We start from the raw sequence: 14,351 nt of genomic DNA on the forward strand, positions 1-14,351 counted from the left end.
GTGTGTTCTTCATAATTCTGCGCAATTGTGACAACTGTCTTTCCAGTTCGCATTGTTCTCAGACCAGACAGCAGTCTTCCATGCATCACCACTACATCATATAAATTTTTCTGAAATTTATACTGTTTTGTAATGTAAATTCTTTCCCGTTTTTTTCCTTGATTTGCTGCCTTTCTTAAAAATGACTTTCATCACTTCTTTTCTCCTTAGTCTTATAAAAGGAAATAGCTACTTTATTAATATGCTTTAGTGTAACACTCCTCCTGCACCCTCATATCTCAACAGATAACGGCACTGCAAGCATGTAGTGTTATGACAGTTATTATACTAGTCCAAACAACAAATCATGCCATGTTTTGCAGACATACCGAGCTGGATGTTGGATCATTGGCTGCAGCATTTTTAGAGTCATCAAATGCAGCATATGATGCAGGGTTCCAGAGAGGACATGGTGATGGCATTGAGAATTCCTCAGGGCTGGCCAGCCCATAGGTTGCCTTATGTTCTAGTTCCGGTGGATCAGCAGGTACCTTCTGATGGTAGCTGGAAGAAGTAACAATTCTTTAGAATACTTGCTATAAATATCAGTAGGAAATAGTATAAAATGAGCCTGATCCATAAAGAATAGCAAATACATTACAGGTATGTCCACTTGACAATAAATTTTGATTACAATAAATGCTGGCTAAAAGAAGTAAACATTAATTTTAACATATGCACAAGGAAGTGATCTACGAAGAGAAGAAGCCACATATGGGGGAAAAATGCAAAACAAAAAACAGAAGTTCAATCATGAAGCACTGCAGAATTAAGCACCAATGACATTTTACTCAATAAAGGCATTCATTCATCAGGAAAGAAGCATGTGGAACCATTCTATACCGTCAGGCTTAACACCGGACAACTCACACTTTTGTATGTGAGGTACGAAGTATCCTATTGACAGTATCCATTCAGTGTTATATCAGTGATAGAGTTAACTTGTTAATGTAGTCAACAGAAGTATTTCACCTTAGCTGCACACATATTTCAATTTATTTCATTTTTCCGAGGGTTCTCCCCCTTAACACTTTGAGGATGTACAAGAATATATTTGGCCAAGAAGACCAACCATTTGTGCCATTACTAACACGTGTAATTGATGCATCTTCAAGAGTAATATAAGAGAAAGTAAAATGAAACCTGAGCACTGGCCTCAAGGGGTACCACGGAATGGTTTCACTCAAAAGTAATTGGCATATGCGTTAAGACATTTATCCCACTGGGAGGCAAGATGATTAATTCCTCTTTCATAGGATGCACCCAGATACTGAAGGATCCACAACTGCACCTGCTCTTGCACTTCTTTATCTGATTGAAAACGACATCCACGTATGTCTTTCTTCAGGTTGCCAAAGGTGTGAAAAATCACACGGTGAAAGACCTGGTCTGTAAGGAGGATGTTGCAGTGTTTCCCAACCAAATCACTGAAGTGTTGCCTTCATTTGATTGGCAGTGTGGGTGAGGGTGTTATTGTGCAACAGGATGATTCCGTCCAACGGCCTTCCTGGGCATTTCGTCTTTATGGCATGCCACAGTTTCTGCAAAGTGCCTTCATAGCACTGCACATTGAGTGTGGCTCCACATTCAAGAATCTTGAGGAACAATTGAAAAAGAAGATCATCATGACCTTACCACAACTTGGATGAACAGCTTTGGATTTCTTTGATGGGGAAGATGTGGAATGTATCCATTGTTGGCTCTGGCATATGCTTTTGAGCTGTCGGAATGCTGTCAGATGCCAGACGAAGGCTACGCTTCTGCGACTTGGTTGGGAAACACTCCAACATCCTCCATACAGCCAGGATCTTTCACTAATTTTTACATCTTTGGCAAACTGAACAAAGAAATGTGTGGACACCTCTTTTAATTGGACAAGCAAATACAAAAGCGAGTGCAATTGTGGATCTGTCAGTGGTTTACCGCATTCTATGAAACAGGAACTGATCGTTTTGTCTCCCAGTGGGATAAATGTCTTAGTGCATGTGATGATTACTTTTGAATGGAACCATCCCATGGTTCCATTGTGGTGAGTGTTCAGTTTTCAATTGATTCCTACTCATACACACTAAAAAAGGACCATGTTCCACAACCTCTTTCTTTCATATTTACTTTAGCTCTTTGATAGATTAAAAATTTTAAAATAATAAGGACAGAAAGCATAATAATCCTACCAAAAACAAGTGTGATGTGAGTTATTGAGCAATTTCTTCCTCCTGAGCTACCAAAATTTCTTGCTCACTCAATAATTGTGACTTACTGCAGCAGAATTACAGCAAATCACAAAATCTAACAACCAGTGCACAAAATTACATCTATGCAATCATACATTGGCTCAGTTATTTGTGACAGTAGCTGTTGCGTTTGCTAACATTTCTTTTGAAATAATTCTAGAAATTGACAACAGAAGGCAGCATCTGTCAACGGATATGAAGAGAGACATCTGTACATTGTTCTCATAGCTCTACTTGGACATGGGATTTTGAACACAGCGATGTGCCCCAAGCTGTGCTCGGCCTCAGTCTCCAAAGTGTTAGATGTGAGCTATTTAATGCGGTAGGTGAATGAATGTAAACTCCACTGAATAAGCTGAACAAAAAGGAGCATCACTCCATATTAAAAGAGACCTGAAATGAAAAGGCAGCGAAAGAACATAAAATCGGCAGACAGAATGGGGAGAGTAAACAACAAAAACACATGAGGACATCGAAAGTTTCATAAAGCTTTTCACAGATGATGCTGTTATATACAGAGAAGTTGTAATGCTAGAAAATGTTAGAAAAATGAAGGAAGCCCTATAGAGGTTTGACACTCAGTAAAGGGATCGGCAGTTTACCTTCAACAGAAATGTAGTATAATGCACTTAAATACCCAAAAATACCCATTGTTTTATGATTACACAAATGTGGAACAATCAGTGGAAGCAATCACATTTGTTAAAAAGCTGGGAGTATGTGTACAGAGCTGTTTCAAATGGAATGATCACACAAAACTAATAACAGGTAATGTATGTGCCAGACTGAGATTCACTAGAAGAATCATCAGAAGAATGTAGCTTACAAAATCCTCAATCAACCAAACTTTAATCAGTATGGAACCTGTACCAAATAGGGTTGAAGTGAAAGTAGAGAAGATCCAAAGGACAGCAGTTCATTTTGACACAAGTTCATTTAGTATGTGAGAAAGAGTCATGGAGATGCTCAGCCAACTATGGTAGCAGAAGCTAAAAGAGAGGCATGGTGAGGTTTACTGTTAAAATTCCAAGATTGTACATCATTAGAAACGTCAACCAACATATTGTACCCTGTGATGTTATGTATAATTCCAGAAGCTTGATGAATAGTCCTATGTCTAATTGGCTGACAAATGAAGCTCCTAAACAGCAAAACGACACAATCAGTTAATATTTAGGAAAGTGCAACAGCTGTGCATTTTTTGAGAACATTTGCATGTGGCTAGTAATCTGGAGGGACAACACGTCTTTGAAGTGGGACGATGACTGCATTAACTGTGCAAGTGGCAGTACTGCAGGAGTATTTGTATGAGCTCCTTGAATTGTCGCATCATACTGAAGAAGCACATCAGTCCTGTAGCAAGACTCACAGTTGACACAGGGAAAGCAACTAAAGTGTTGTATTTTGATCTATCAACTTGACATGAGACATTGAGACTGAGAGTTACGCAATTATTGTAAAGAAATGTTTAATACAAAGAGTTACTGTATGTGAGAGCAAGAAAATATGGCACAGAGACATGAAAAATGTCATATTTAGTAGTACAGCTAAAGCCACCTACCAAAGTGGAGATCAGCAGTGGCTTGTTTTGTTTTGTTTTATCGCGCAAAAACAACTAGGTTCATACGTGCTCATGTCAGAACTGTATAACACAAAGACAAAGACAAGAGTTAAAAACGATTACACGTTAATCCCAATATATGGAAGAGAAGACAGATAAAAACAGGGATGTTGTGAAAGGTCTATAAAATACGCCACAGAGAAACAAAGGCCCTGAACTAAAAATTAAATGGCCTTCATCATATTGCTACAAGGGATAAAAAGTAAAACGCAGGTTTTTTGGTATCGGCTTCCGGAACATTGCTCAGTATTTACAGCAGAGCTCTTTACTCTGTATCAGGCCATGCAGTACATCCGGCGACACAGGCTTGCGTGTCATTTGCCAATAACTCAGATGGCAAACAAAAGAGAACGTAAATGGTTAAAAAAAAGGGCATTCCATCAGGAAATGTCAGACCGTCAATGGCTGAATGCTATGGGGAAAAAAAAGTGTGTGTGTGTGTGGGGGGGGGGGGCACTTAACAAATGGTGATGGCTAAAAAGACTGTGATTGATAGGCAACATAACTAAAATGATCTCCTCACAGTGGGAGGTCTGAGAGGTGGTCATCCAAACTGCTGGGAAAGGCTTAGTAACCCAGAGCCTTTTCTCATGAAGGGAGGACCAGTGGTGATGCCAAAGTGATACCAGCTGCTGACAGACAGCAACACAGAGATCACTGGAGGGAATATAAGAACAAACGGGCTGAGGTACGAGGACTGCAGCCTTGACAGCAGCATCAGTGGCCTCGTTTCCTGTCAGACCGACGTGACCAGGAACCCACATAAACATCACTGTGGCTTCATCAAGAGTGAGCAAGTAGTGAAAGCTTTCCTGGACCTGTTGCACTAAGAGATGGATGGTGTACAGCACACAGAGGCTTTAATGGTACTGAGAGAGTCGGAGCACATGACGCAATTGAAAAGCCTGTGTCGCCAGATGTACTGCACGGCCTGATACAGAGTAAAGAGATCTGCTGTAAATACTGAGCAATGTTCCGGAAGCCGATACCAAAAAACATCGGTGCCAATGATGACACCACGGTCAGTCCAAGAGCCAACGGTGTATACAAAGGTACTATCGTGAAGTTTCATGCGAAGGTCGTGAAACTGAAACCGATAAAGCGAGGCTGGAGTAGTGTTCTTATGAAGCAAATGAAGGCCAAGGTGAACCTGGGATGCTACATCAAGCCGAGGTGGATTCACACTCACCGAGAAAGTTGTAGGTAGCGTGAGGGTAAGATTCCAGAGCAAGAGCTGAAAGCAAACTCCAGGAGGTAATAGAGAAGAGGGACACACCCCATACTGGCAATCAAAGGAGTCACTGATGGAGGCACAGGATTGGTGGCCATGCGTGGCAGACAAATGGCGCGCATATTTGCTGAGGAGAAAGTCACGGCAGTGGGACAGCAGTACTTTGGTAGCTTCTGCAAACAGACTCTCAACTGGACTAGTGTAAAAGGTGCCAGTGGCCAAATGGATGACATGGTGGTGGATAATACTGAGACAGCGTAGGGAAGATGGACGTGCAGATGCATAAATGAAACACCCATAGTCTAGTTTCGAATGGACAAGGGACCAGTACAAATGGAAGAGGGCGGTTCGATCTGCTCCCCAGGAAGTACCATTGAGGACACACAGGACACTGAGGGACAGCATACAGCAGGCTGCCACGTAAGAAATGTAGGAGGACCAAGAAAGTTTCCTATCGAGTATGAGCCCCAGGAATTTTGTAGTGTCAACAAACAGAAGAGCAAAGGGCCAAGATAAAAAGACGGTGGAAGAAACCAATTGTGCCGCCAGAAATTCATATAAACAGCTTTGTCAGTGGAAAAACGAAATCCATTGTCAATGCTCCACGAGTAAAGATGATTGAGATATCGCTAAAGATGCTGGTCAATGAGACAAGTCCATTGAGAACTGCAATACATTGCAAAATCATCAACTAAGAGAGCCAGAGAGGCCCAGTGGGAGACCGGTCATTATAGAGTTAATGGCGATAGAGGATAGAACTCTAAGGCACACCATTTTCCTGGATAATGGTGTCTGATGAGGCAGAACCCACATGTACCTTGAAAACCCGGTCTTTTAAAAATTTCTAAAGGACATGGGGCATGCAGCCACAGAAGCTCCATGTGTAGAGAGTACAGAGGAGACCAGTCCTCCAGCAGATGTTGTAGGCTTTCTCCAAATCGAAAAAAAAAAATGGTCACAGTCTGGGATTTCTGCAAAAAAACATTCATGACATGGGTGTACAAAGTGACAAATGGAGTGCAGAATGGAGTGCTCGAAATCCACACTGTGCTGTGGTTTGTAAATTGCGAAACTCGAGTCACCATACCAACCGTGCATGAATCATACATCCCATCACCTTGCCAACACAGCTGGTGTGAGAAGTTGTGGCAGCTAGAAAGAAGGTGTTTGTCCTTACCAGGCTTAGGTATGGGTATGACAGTAGCTCCATGCCAGTGTGGGAAATGTGCCCTCTGCCCAGATGTGGTTGTACATATTGAGCAGAATGTGCTTACCTGCAAGAGAAAGGTGCTGCAACATCTGAATGTGAACATTGTCTGGCCCTGGGGCAGAGGATCAGGATGGAGCGAGAGCATGATCTAGCTCCCTCATATAAAGGTGACACTGTAGCAATCACGATTCTGAGGAGAGAAGGGTATCACCCGAGCATCCCCCACTCGTTTACGATGGAGGAAGACAGGACGATTGGGGGAGGAGCTTGAAATATCCACAAAATGGCAGTACAAGGTGTCGGAAACAGCAACACGGTTCACTATGACATTGTCTACTGCTGTCAGGCTGGAAATTGGGGAATGTATCATGGTCCCAGAGAGCCATTGGAGACTGGCCCACACAGTGGAAGAGGGAGTGGAACTGTTAAGAGAACTAGTGAATGTAGTCCAGCAAGCTTTTGTGCTATCCCGAAAAATGCAATGACATTGTGCACGCAACTGTTTATAATGAATACATTTTGCCATCGTAGGGTGATGGTTAAAAACACGGAGAGCATTTCTCCATGCACGAATTGTGTCATGGTACGCCTCAGTCTACCGAGGGACTGGGACACAGCATGGTAAATAGGAAGTGTGAGGAATGGAACATTTTGCAGCGGTAAGAATAACGTTTGTAAGATATTCTACCTGGCCATCATAACTGGGGATATGTTGTTTGTTGAAGGTTGCCAGGGAGGAGTAAAGCCTCAAGTGGTCCTAGTGAGCTGCCATTTGGGTGGGCATGTAGGTGGGGGAGGAGTCAGCAAATGGATTGCACACGGGAAATGGTCACTCGAGTATGTGTCAGAGAGAATGGACCACTTGAGATGGTGGGCAAGCTGGGCAGTGCACAAGGATAGATTCATATGGGAATAGGTGTGCATGGACTCTGCAAGGAACGTGGGTGCTCCTGTGTTAAAGCAGAGGAGGGTAAGTTGATTGAGAAGGTCAGCCAAGACAGATTCTGGAAGAACCCCTAGGGAGATGGTGCACATTAAAGTCACCGAGCAGCAGAAAGTGGTGAGGTAGCTGCCTAAGAAGCTGGAGGAAGTCTGCCATGGTGACAAGGAATGACGGAGGGATGTAAACAGTACAAAGCAAAAAGGTAAGGTGGAGAAGGAAAGGGTGAACTGTAACACCTTGAAGGCAGGTAGTCAGGAAGATGTGTTGATTATGATCATCATCCTGTATCTGCATGAGCAGCATGACTGATGGAATTCCGTTCTTGAGCGGGGGGGAGGGGGGGGGGATCAAAATAGAATGGTAAGAAATGTGAGAGCTCAAAGTGGTCGTGTGGACACAATTTTGTTTCCTGGAGACAGAGAACAATTGGATGCTGTGATTCTAAGAGAAGCGTGTCGTCCTCAGCCCACAAGCATCATTGGATGCAGATATGGAGGGGCACGTGGTCAGCACACCATGCTCCCAGCCGTTTTGTCAGTTTACGAGACCAGACAAGGCAAGGGAAGGAGGAAAAAAATGAAGGGGTGTCACCTCGGCGGCTGCCGAGTGCCAGCCTTCAAAGACTCACTGCTGCAGGTCACAGAGGGTAGAGAATCCTACTCCATGAGATCTCGTCCATCCTGCACACAAAGACATGTGTTGCGCAGTAAATAGGCTCTCTCTCACATTTATCTTTAAAATTTTGTGAGTTCGAGACGGCAGAAGGTCAGTGGTTCCAGAATCTATGTGTAAATTCTCGAAGCACTACAACTTGTTGCCTATTTTACCACACTACAAATGAACAAAAGAATTTGAAATGTATGTAAATTCTGCTGTATTTCAAACTGTCAACTTGACATTTACACTGAGATAGAGAGCTAAGCAATTCAATAACTTTCTGTCTAAAGAAATATTGAATATTAAGAGTAATTGTATTTGAGAGCAAGAATATTTGGCACCTAAACTTGAGAAGTGCCATGTTTATTCATGCAGCTGGGCACTGTGCTAAATTCTTGGGTTCCAGCAGTTATTGCTAAATCTGAAGTCCGAGATTTATCCATGGTCAAGAGCACAGTAATCATTAACAAAAGGGGAACATGGCATTGCACGTGTCTTGCAAAAAGATCATGAATGTAAAATCACAGACATTCAAGCTCACACAGAAATTTACTAGCAATCGTTCTTCCTGCAGACCATTTGCAACTGGAACAGGAAAAGGTAGGGAGTTCAACAAGCACATAAACTACCCTCCACCACACAGCATATGGTGGCTTGCAGAGTACAAATGTAGATTTAGAATAAATATTTGAAAAAGAGCTGTGAAGTATCAGTGAAGGGTATCATAAACTATCTGACATTTGTGGAATATTTTCAGCAAGATGGATGATAGGTTAGTTTCAGATTCCACGGATCAATTTGCACAATAAATAGTAATGATGTGCAACAAGTCATTTTACATTCACAGTACAAACTAATTTGTAAATATGTCTACATGATGAATATTTATAAATTAGGTTTTTTTATGATTTTGTTCACAGCTTTAGTCCAACAACTGTAGAATATTTCTACAAAGATAAAAAGTCGGTCATTAGCCACACAAGAAAACCACTATTTGGTTCACTTTACTGGATTCAACAGTCTATACTTCATCTTCAGAAGTGAAACAGGCTCCATACTTGCCTTTCAACTGTCACAGAATTTATTACAGTTGTACATACACTAGTGCTCCACCTTCGTATATAGGTGGGTTCAACGCCCTTCATGTCATCAGTTTCGGGGTTGGCTTCGCTTACACATACTACGTACAATGTGAAATTTGACAGTTAACTGTATGCCACTCACCACATGCATTATTTATTTTTTGAGATGTCACTTTGTTTTATTGACTTTGTAGCAAAGGTACATTGTGTCTATTAAGCTTAACCATTTTACTTCTCTTTTAACAAGCCTGTTTTACTTCTGCTGTTCAGTCTTTGTCCATTTGTTTTTAACATACTTGCTTTATATACGGATTTTTTGCCAATCCTTTGTAGGACACTACCATCCGGTTCATATTTTGGTGTTAGTTTAACAATAATTTGAGCCTATTTCACTTCTGAAGATGACAGTATAAATTGTCGAAAGTGGTAAAGTGCAGCTGATAAAGGTTTCCGTGTGTGGCTGATGACTGATTTTTTATCATTGTGGTTTTTTATTTTTTACATTGATTGCTGCTGATGCTTCTCCGATAAAGTGATACATGTTTTGCAATGCAATCTAATTTACTGCAGCTGTATGAAGTGTCATTCCCAAGTTGTTGTATGTTTAAACCGTGGCTGCGGATGGATAGTCACAAAAGGAAAATTTAATAAGAGGAAAGTACTTTCAAGACAGAAACCATATAATCAGTTGACTAATATGGACTGTGCTACTACTAAATGTTTTGTTTTATGAATTCAGAAACAGTAAGATAGCTACAGATATATACTACATAAATTACAAATCACTAAGTGCATCACTTACATGAATCCATTTTCTCTTACACACTTTTCCAAGGTTCGGTTTAGAAGTGGTGACAACCGACGAAAAGATGCATGAGTTTCTGGCTGCACTTTTGGAGCAGGGCCTTTAGTTTTTGCATATTCCTTACTAAGTTCTATTGCCCTTTTATAACCTGTAATGAAAAGTTTGTTATATTTACAGAGCCACATATTTTTGGACATTGCCATTTACTTAATTGGCACTTGAGATCTATTAATATGATGATGTGGAACTCAGGGTGGAATACAAGCAATGGGATGAGTAAAGACAACCATTTATAATATGGATGAAATGTTGAGCACTGCAAAGGGACATAAATGAAAATTCCAACATTTTGGCTCAGGTTCAAGCTTGTGATCTTCAGAGCAAACAGATATGGTAGACCACTCATGCTCTCTCACTCCTTTCATCCCCACCCCCTGCCTCCTTTTCTCTCTCCTGTGTGTGTGTGTGTGTGTGTGTGTGTGTGTGTGTGTGAGTGAGAGAGAGAGAGAGAGAGAGAGAGAGAGAGAGCACTCCACACATGTTTGTGCACCACACATAAACTCACGTAACTGATAACTCTCCCCACCAAACAATGGAAAGTCCACACTGGAATATCAACAATCATATTAAAAGGATAGATTGCTACTCACCACAAAGATGACACATTGAGTTGAAAGATGGCACACTGAGTTTCAGACAGGCAAAACAAACAGAGTGCTACACATTATGGCTTCTGGCCAAAGCCTTCCACAAAGAAAATGCACACACATTCACACAAGCAAGCACACCTCATGCACACGTGACCACTACCATTGGCAGCTCCAACCAAAATGATTCCAGTATGGGTAGCAGTCATGTGCGCATGACTTGTACTTGCTTGTGTGAATGTGTGTGTGTTTCTTTTGCTGCAGAAGGCCAAAAGCTGTAATGTGTAACAGTCTTTTCATCGTGCCTGTCTGTAATTCAGTGGGTCATCTTCACAATGGGATGCAATCTATCTTTTTCCAGATAGTGTGTCCTAATTAGACACACAGAAAATATGAACAAATATTGATGACTATTAACTTTAACCACTCATTCCTTAATACCCATAAAAGAATCAATAATGTATTCATTTTCAGCATGGATCCTGTGGATACAAGTGTTATTACATTATATACCACAGAACACCTGCCCGGATACCTGAGTTTGTTAATGTACTGCTTCTGGGAATTGAGGAGGTGAGCCTGCACTGGACTGAATTTGCTTCTTGGATCGATGATGGGGGCTGGTCAGCCAGCCAGCCTAGATGTGGTTTTCAGGCACTTTTCCCACACCAAACAAGATAAATATCGGCCTGTTACCCATGTACCACCTGAGGTAAATGCTATGACAGATTTGGAATGGCTGGATAGTGACAGATTTGGAATAGGGTGTTTTAGGTGAGCGTGTATGACAAATCTTGCAGCTGTCTTTCACAGATGTCTGAACCATGTGATAGTTGATGAAAGGTAGTCAGAGAGAATGTGATTAAATTGTTCCAATCTGGGTTGATATTGGGTAATGAGAGGGATGCTACTCTGCAGTTGATTGGAGAATTAAGTATGTGTGTGGATATGGTGTCTGAGAACTGTCTGTGGGCTAGTTTGGAGAATAATGTCTGTCTGCTGAACTTCAGTTTACTGGGCAGGCAAGTACTTGTCACTACAGATTTACCATTCATAAATAGCTAGACTGTAAAGGAGAGACTTTAACCAGAATGGATGGCAGCTATTGAGATGCATATGGGCTTTATTTCAACAAAGGTTTTTACAGATCCATCAGGAAGGTGGACAAAATACAGGAAGGTGAAATACTGAGCTAAAGAGACCCATTGAAATGCATAGGGGTGAAGTTGTTGAGGCTGAGGAGGAAAAGGATCTAGACCATGAAGAAATTATTAGAGAGACTTTAGAGAGACACACTAAATGTTGCAGGAAGCCTAAGGTGGTAAGTGCTTAAGCTGTACTTGGTGTTAAGAATGGTTCACATGGTTTAAAAATGGCTGGATAGAAGTTGAAGATGACCCTTGCACAGGGCGTGCTTTCAAATCTACCAATTCTGCTCACATCAGCAACATCAACAAAATTATGCATGACAATCACACTGACTGTCCAAGATACTGCAGAAAAATGTAATATTTCTGTTGGATCATGTAATGAAATCCTGACACAGCACCTTGGAATGTATCGTGTTGCCGCCAAGTTCGTGCTACGGCTCACAAGTCAAGACCAGAAAGATCTTCGCCTCACAATCTGCAAAGAGCTTTTAGATTGTGCAAATGAGAATGAGATGTTCCTTAAGAGAATAATAACTGGTGATGAGATGTTAGTCTATGGTTAAAATCTTGAGACCAAGGTTCAAACTTCACAGTGCATCAGGAAAGGTTCTCAATGACAAAAATAGTTCATTGGGTCAGATCAAATGTCAAAGACATGCTGATAGGTTTCTTTGACTCTGAAGGATTTGTTCATCATGAATTCATGCCATGGGGACAAACTGTTAATCGATGGTAGTTTTGGGACACATTGTGACACCTGAAAGAAAATGTGAGAAGGAAATGGCCTGAAATGTGGCGAGACAATTCATGGCTCTTGCATCAAGATAACGCACCTGCACATTCATCCCTATAGGTGTGTAGCCATTATACAAAACAAGAAATCACTGTGCTGCCTCATCCTCGTACTTTCCGGTAATCTGGCCCCTGCGAACGTTTTTCATTTCCAAAGTTGAAAACACCGTTGAAAGGATGAAGATCTGCAATGATAGATAAGATAAAAGAAAATCCACAGACAGCACTTCGTGCAATCCAGCAAGATGCATAACAGGACTGCTTTCAGTTGTGGAAACAGCATTGGGAGTAGTGTATCAACTTAGGAGGAGAGTATTTCATAGGAGACCACGCACAATAAGTATAAGGTAAGCGTATAAAAAATTTTGTGGACAAAGTTCTGAAATTTTTTGAACAGACCTCATATGAGTGGGTAAGTATATACTTGTATATCTAAAAACAAAGATGATGTGACTTACCAAACGAAAGCGCTGGCAGGTCGATAGACACACAAACAAACACAAACACACACAAAATTCAAGCTTTCGCAACAAACTGTTGCCTCATCAGGAAAGAGGGAAGGAGAGGGAAAGACGAAAGGATGTGGGTTTTAAGGGAGAGGGTAAGGAGTCATTCCAATCCCGGGAGCGGAAAGACTTACCTTAGGGGGAAAAAAGGACGGGTATACAATCGCACATACACACACACATATCCATCCACACATATACAGACACAAGCAGACATCTCACAAGCAGACATATTTAAAGACAAAGAGTTTGGGCAGAGATGTCAGTCGAGGTGGAAGTGAAGAGGCAAAGATGATGTTGAATGACAGGTGAGGTATGAGTGGCGGCAACTTGAAATTAGCGGAGATTGAGGCCTGGTGGGTAACGGGAAGAGAGGATATATTGAAGAGCAAGTTCCCATCTCCGGAGTTCGGATAGGTTGGTGTTGGTGGGAAGTATCCAGATACTATTATATTGATATCATTATATAAGTATATACTTGGTCATATGTATATGAAATAGGGTGGGTTCTGAAGTCTGCATGCATTTGGAAAGGTAGAGCTTCATGGTGGCAGGGCCATGACGTGCAAGATGTTGATATAAAGCAAGGTGTTGTCCACTGGGACTAGGTGGTAGTGGGATGATAATGGCAGAGAGATGGTGAACGAGGTGCATGCCTTTGATATAGAAAGGCTGTGGGTAATAGTTTGGTGGTGACGAAATTCTCGTATGCCAAGCTTTTCATGGGTGGTCTAGAAACCTTTCTTGTCAGCCAACATACTAGACCTCTTGTCTGGCTTCATAGATAATAACTTTGTGATATGAGCCATCATTCTTCCACAGCTCTAATGCCTTCTCTCTTACCCATTTGAAATGATGCTTTTAGGATCAGGGTGCCACCTTTCTGGATGTGGACATCCACTTCTCTGATGAATCCATCAACAAGTCTGTTCTGATGTATTTTCTATAATACTGAAATATCCAATAGTAACACCTATTTGTAAAAGTGGAGATAAGCAAGAGTCCTCTAAATACAAACTCATCTCTCATTTGCTCTTTGACACAGTTTGGGAATGGACAATCATTCAGGTGGAGAGCTGATTGATGGTTGGTCCCAGAAATGAGGAATACCCTACCTAAAATCCTCCCCAACCCCATTCATAAAGGTATTCTGGTGCTCTGCCAAGTTACAAAATATTCTGGGCCATTCTTAGGCAACATGTACACCCTACCCCTTGCAACATGATTACATCTCTATGAAGGAGCCAGGTGCTGGAACTGTCGCATGTACCCACACAGTACATTCTGTTCCAGATCTGTCAGAGAAATATTCTTAACCATTAGAGGCAGGGCCACTTTTAAAAGCAGTCATATCAAATACCAACTTTGTTGTAACTTCTGCACATATTTTTAAGTGTGCGTGACCACCAACCAGTTGTCTACTCCAACAGATA

The 14,351-nt window shown here is 41.5% G+C and overlaps 1 protein-coding gene across 1 annotated transcript in view; it reads right to left on the bottom strand.

Annotated features, from left to right (window-relative positions):
- Window positions 1-14,351, bottom strand: part of LOC126236142 (BRO1 domain-containing protein BROX-like) — a 122,809-nt gene that overhangs the window by 18,583 nt on the left and 89,875 nt on the right. The window contains exons 7-8 of the mRNA XM_049945224.1: window positions 9,820-9,970; window positions 369-543 (exon numbers count right to left, since the gene is read on the bottom strand). Coding sequence (XP_049801181.1) covers window positions 369-543; window positions 9,820-9,970 — 326 coding nt within the window. The remainder of the gene's footprint in view (window positions 1-368; window positions 544-9,819; window positions 9,971-14,351) is intronic.

Source organism: Schistocerca nitens, chromosome 2 (genome assembly GCF_023898315.1).
Source record: "Schistocerca nitens isolate TAMUIC-IGC-003100 chromosome 2, iqSchNite1.1, whole genome shotgun sequence".
In the NCBI taxonomy this organism is placed as follows: Eukaryota; Metazoa; Arthropoda; class Insecta; order Orthoptera; family Acrididae; genus Schistocerca; species Schistocerca nitens.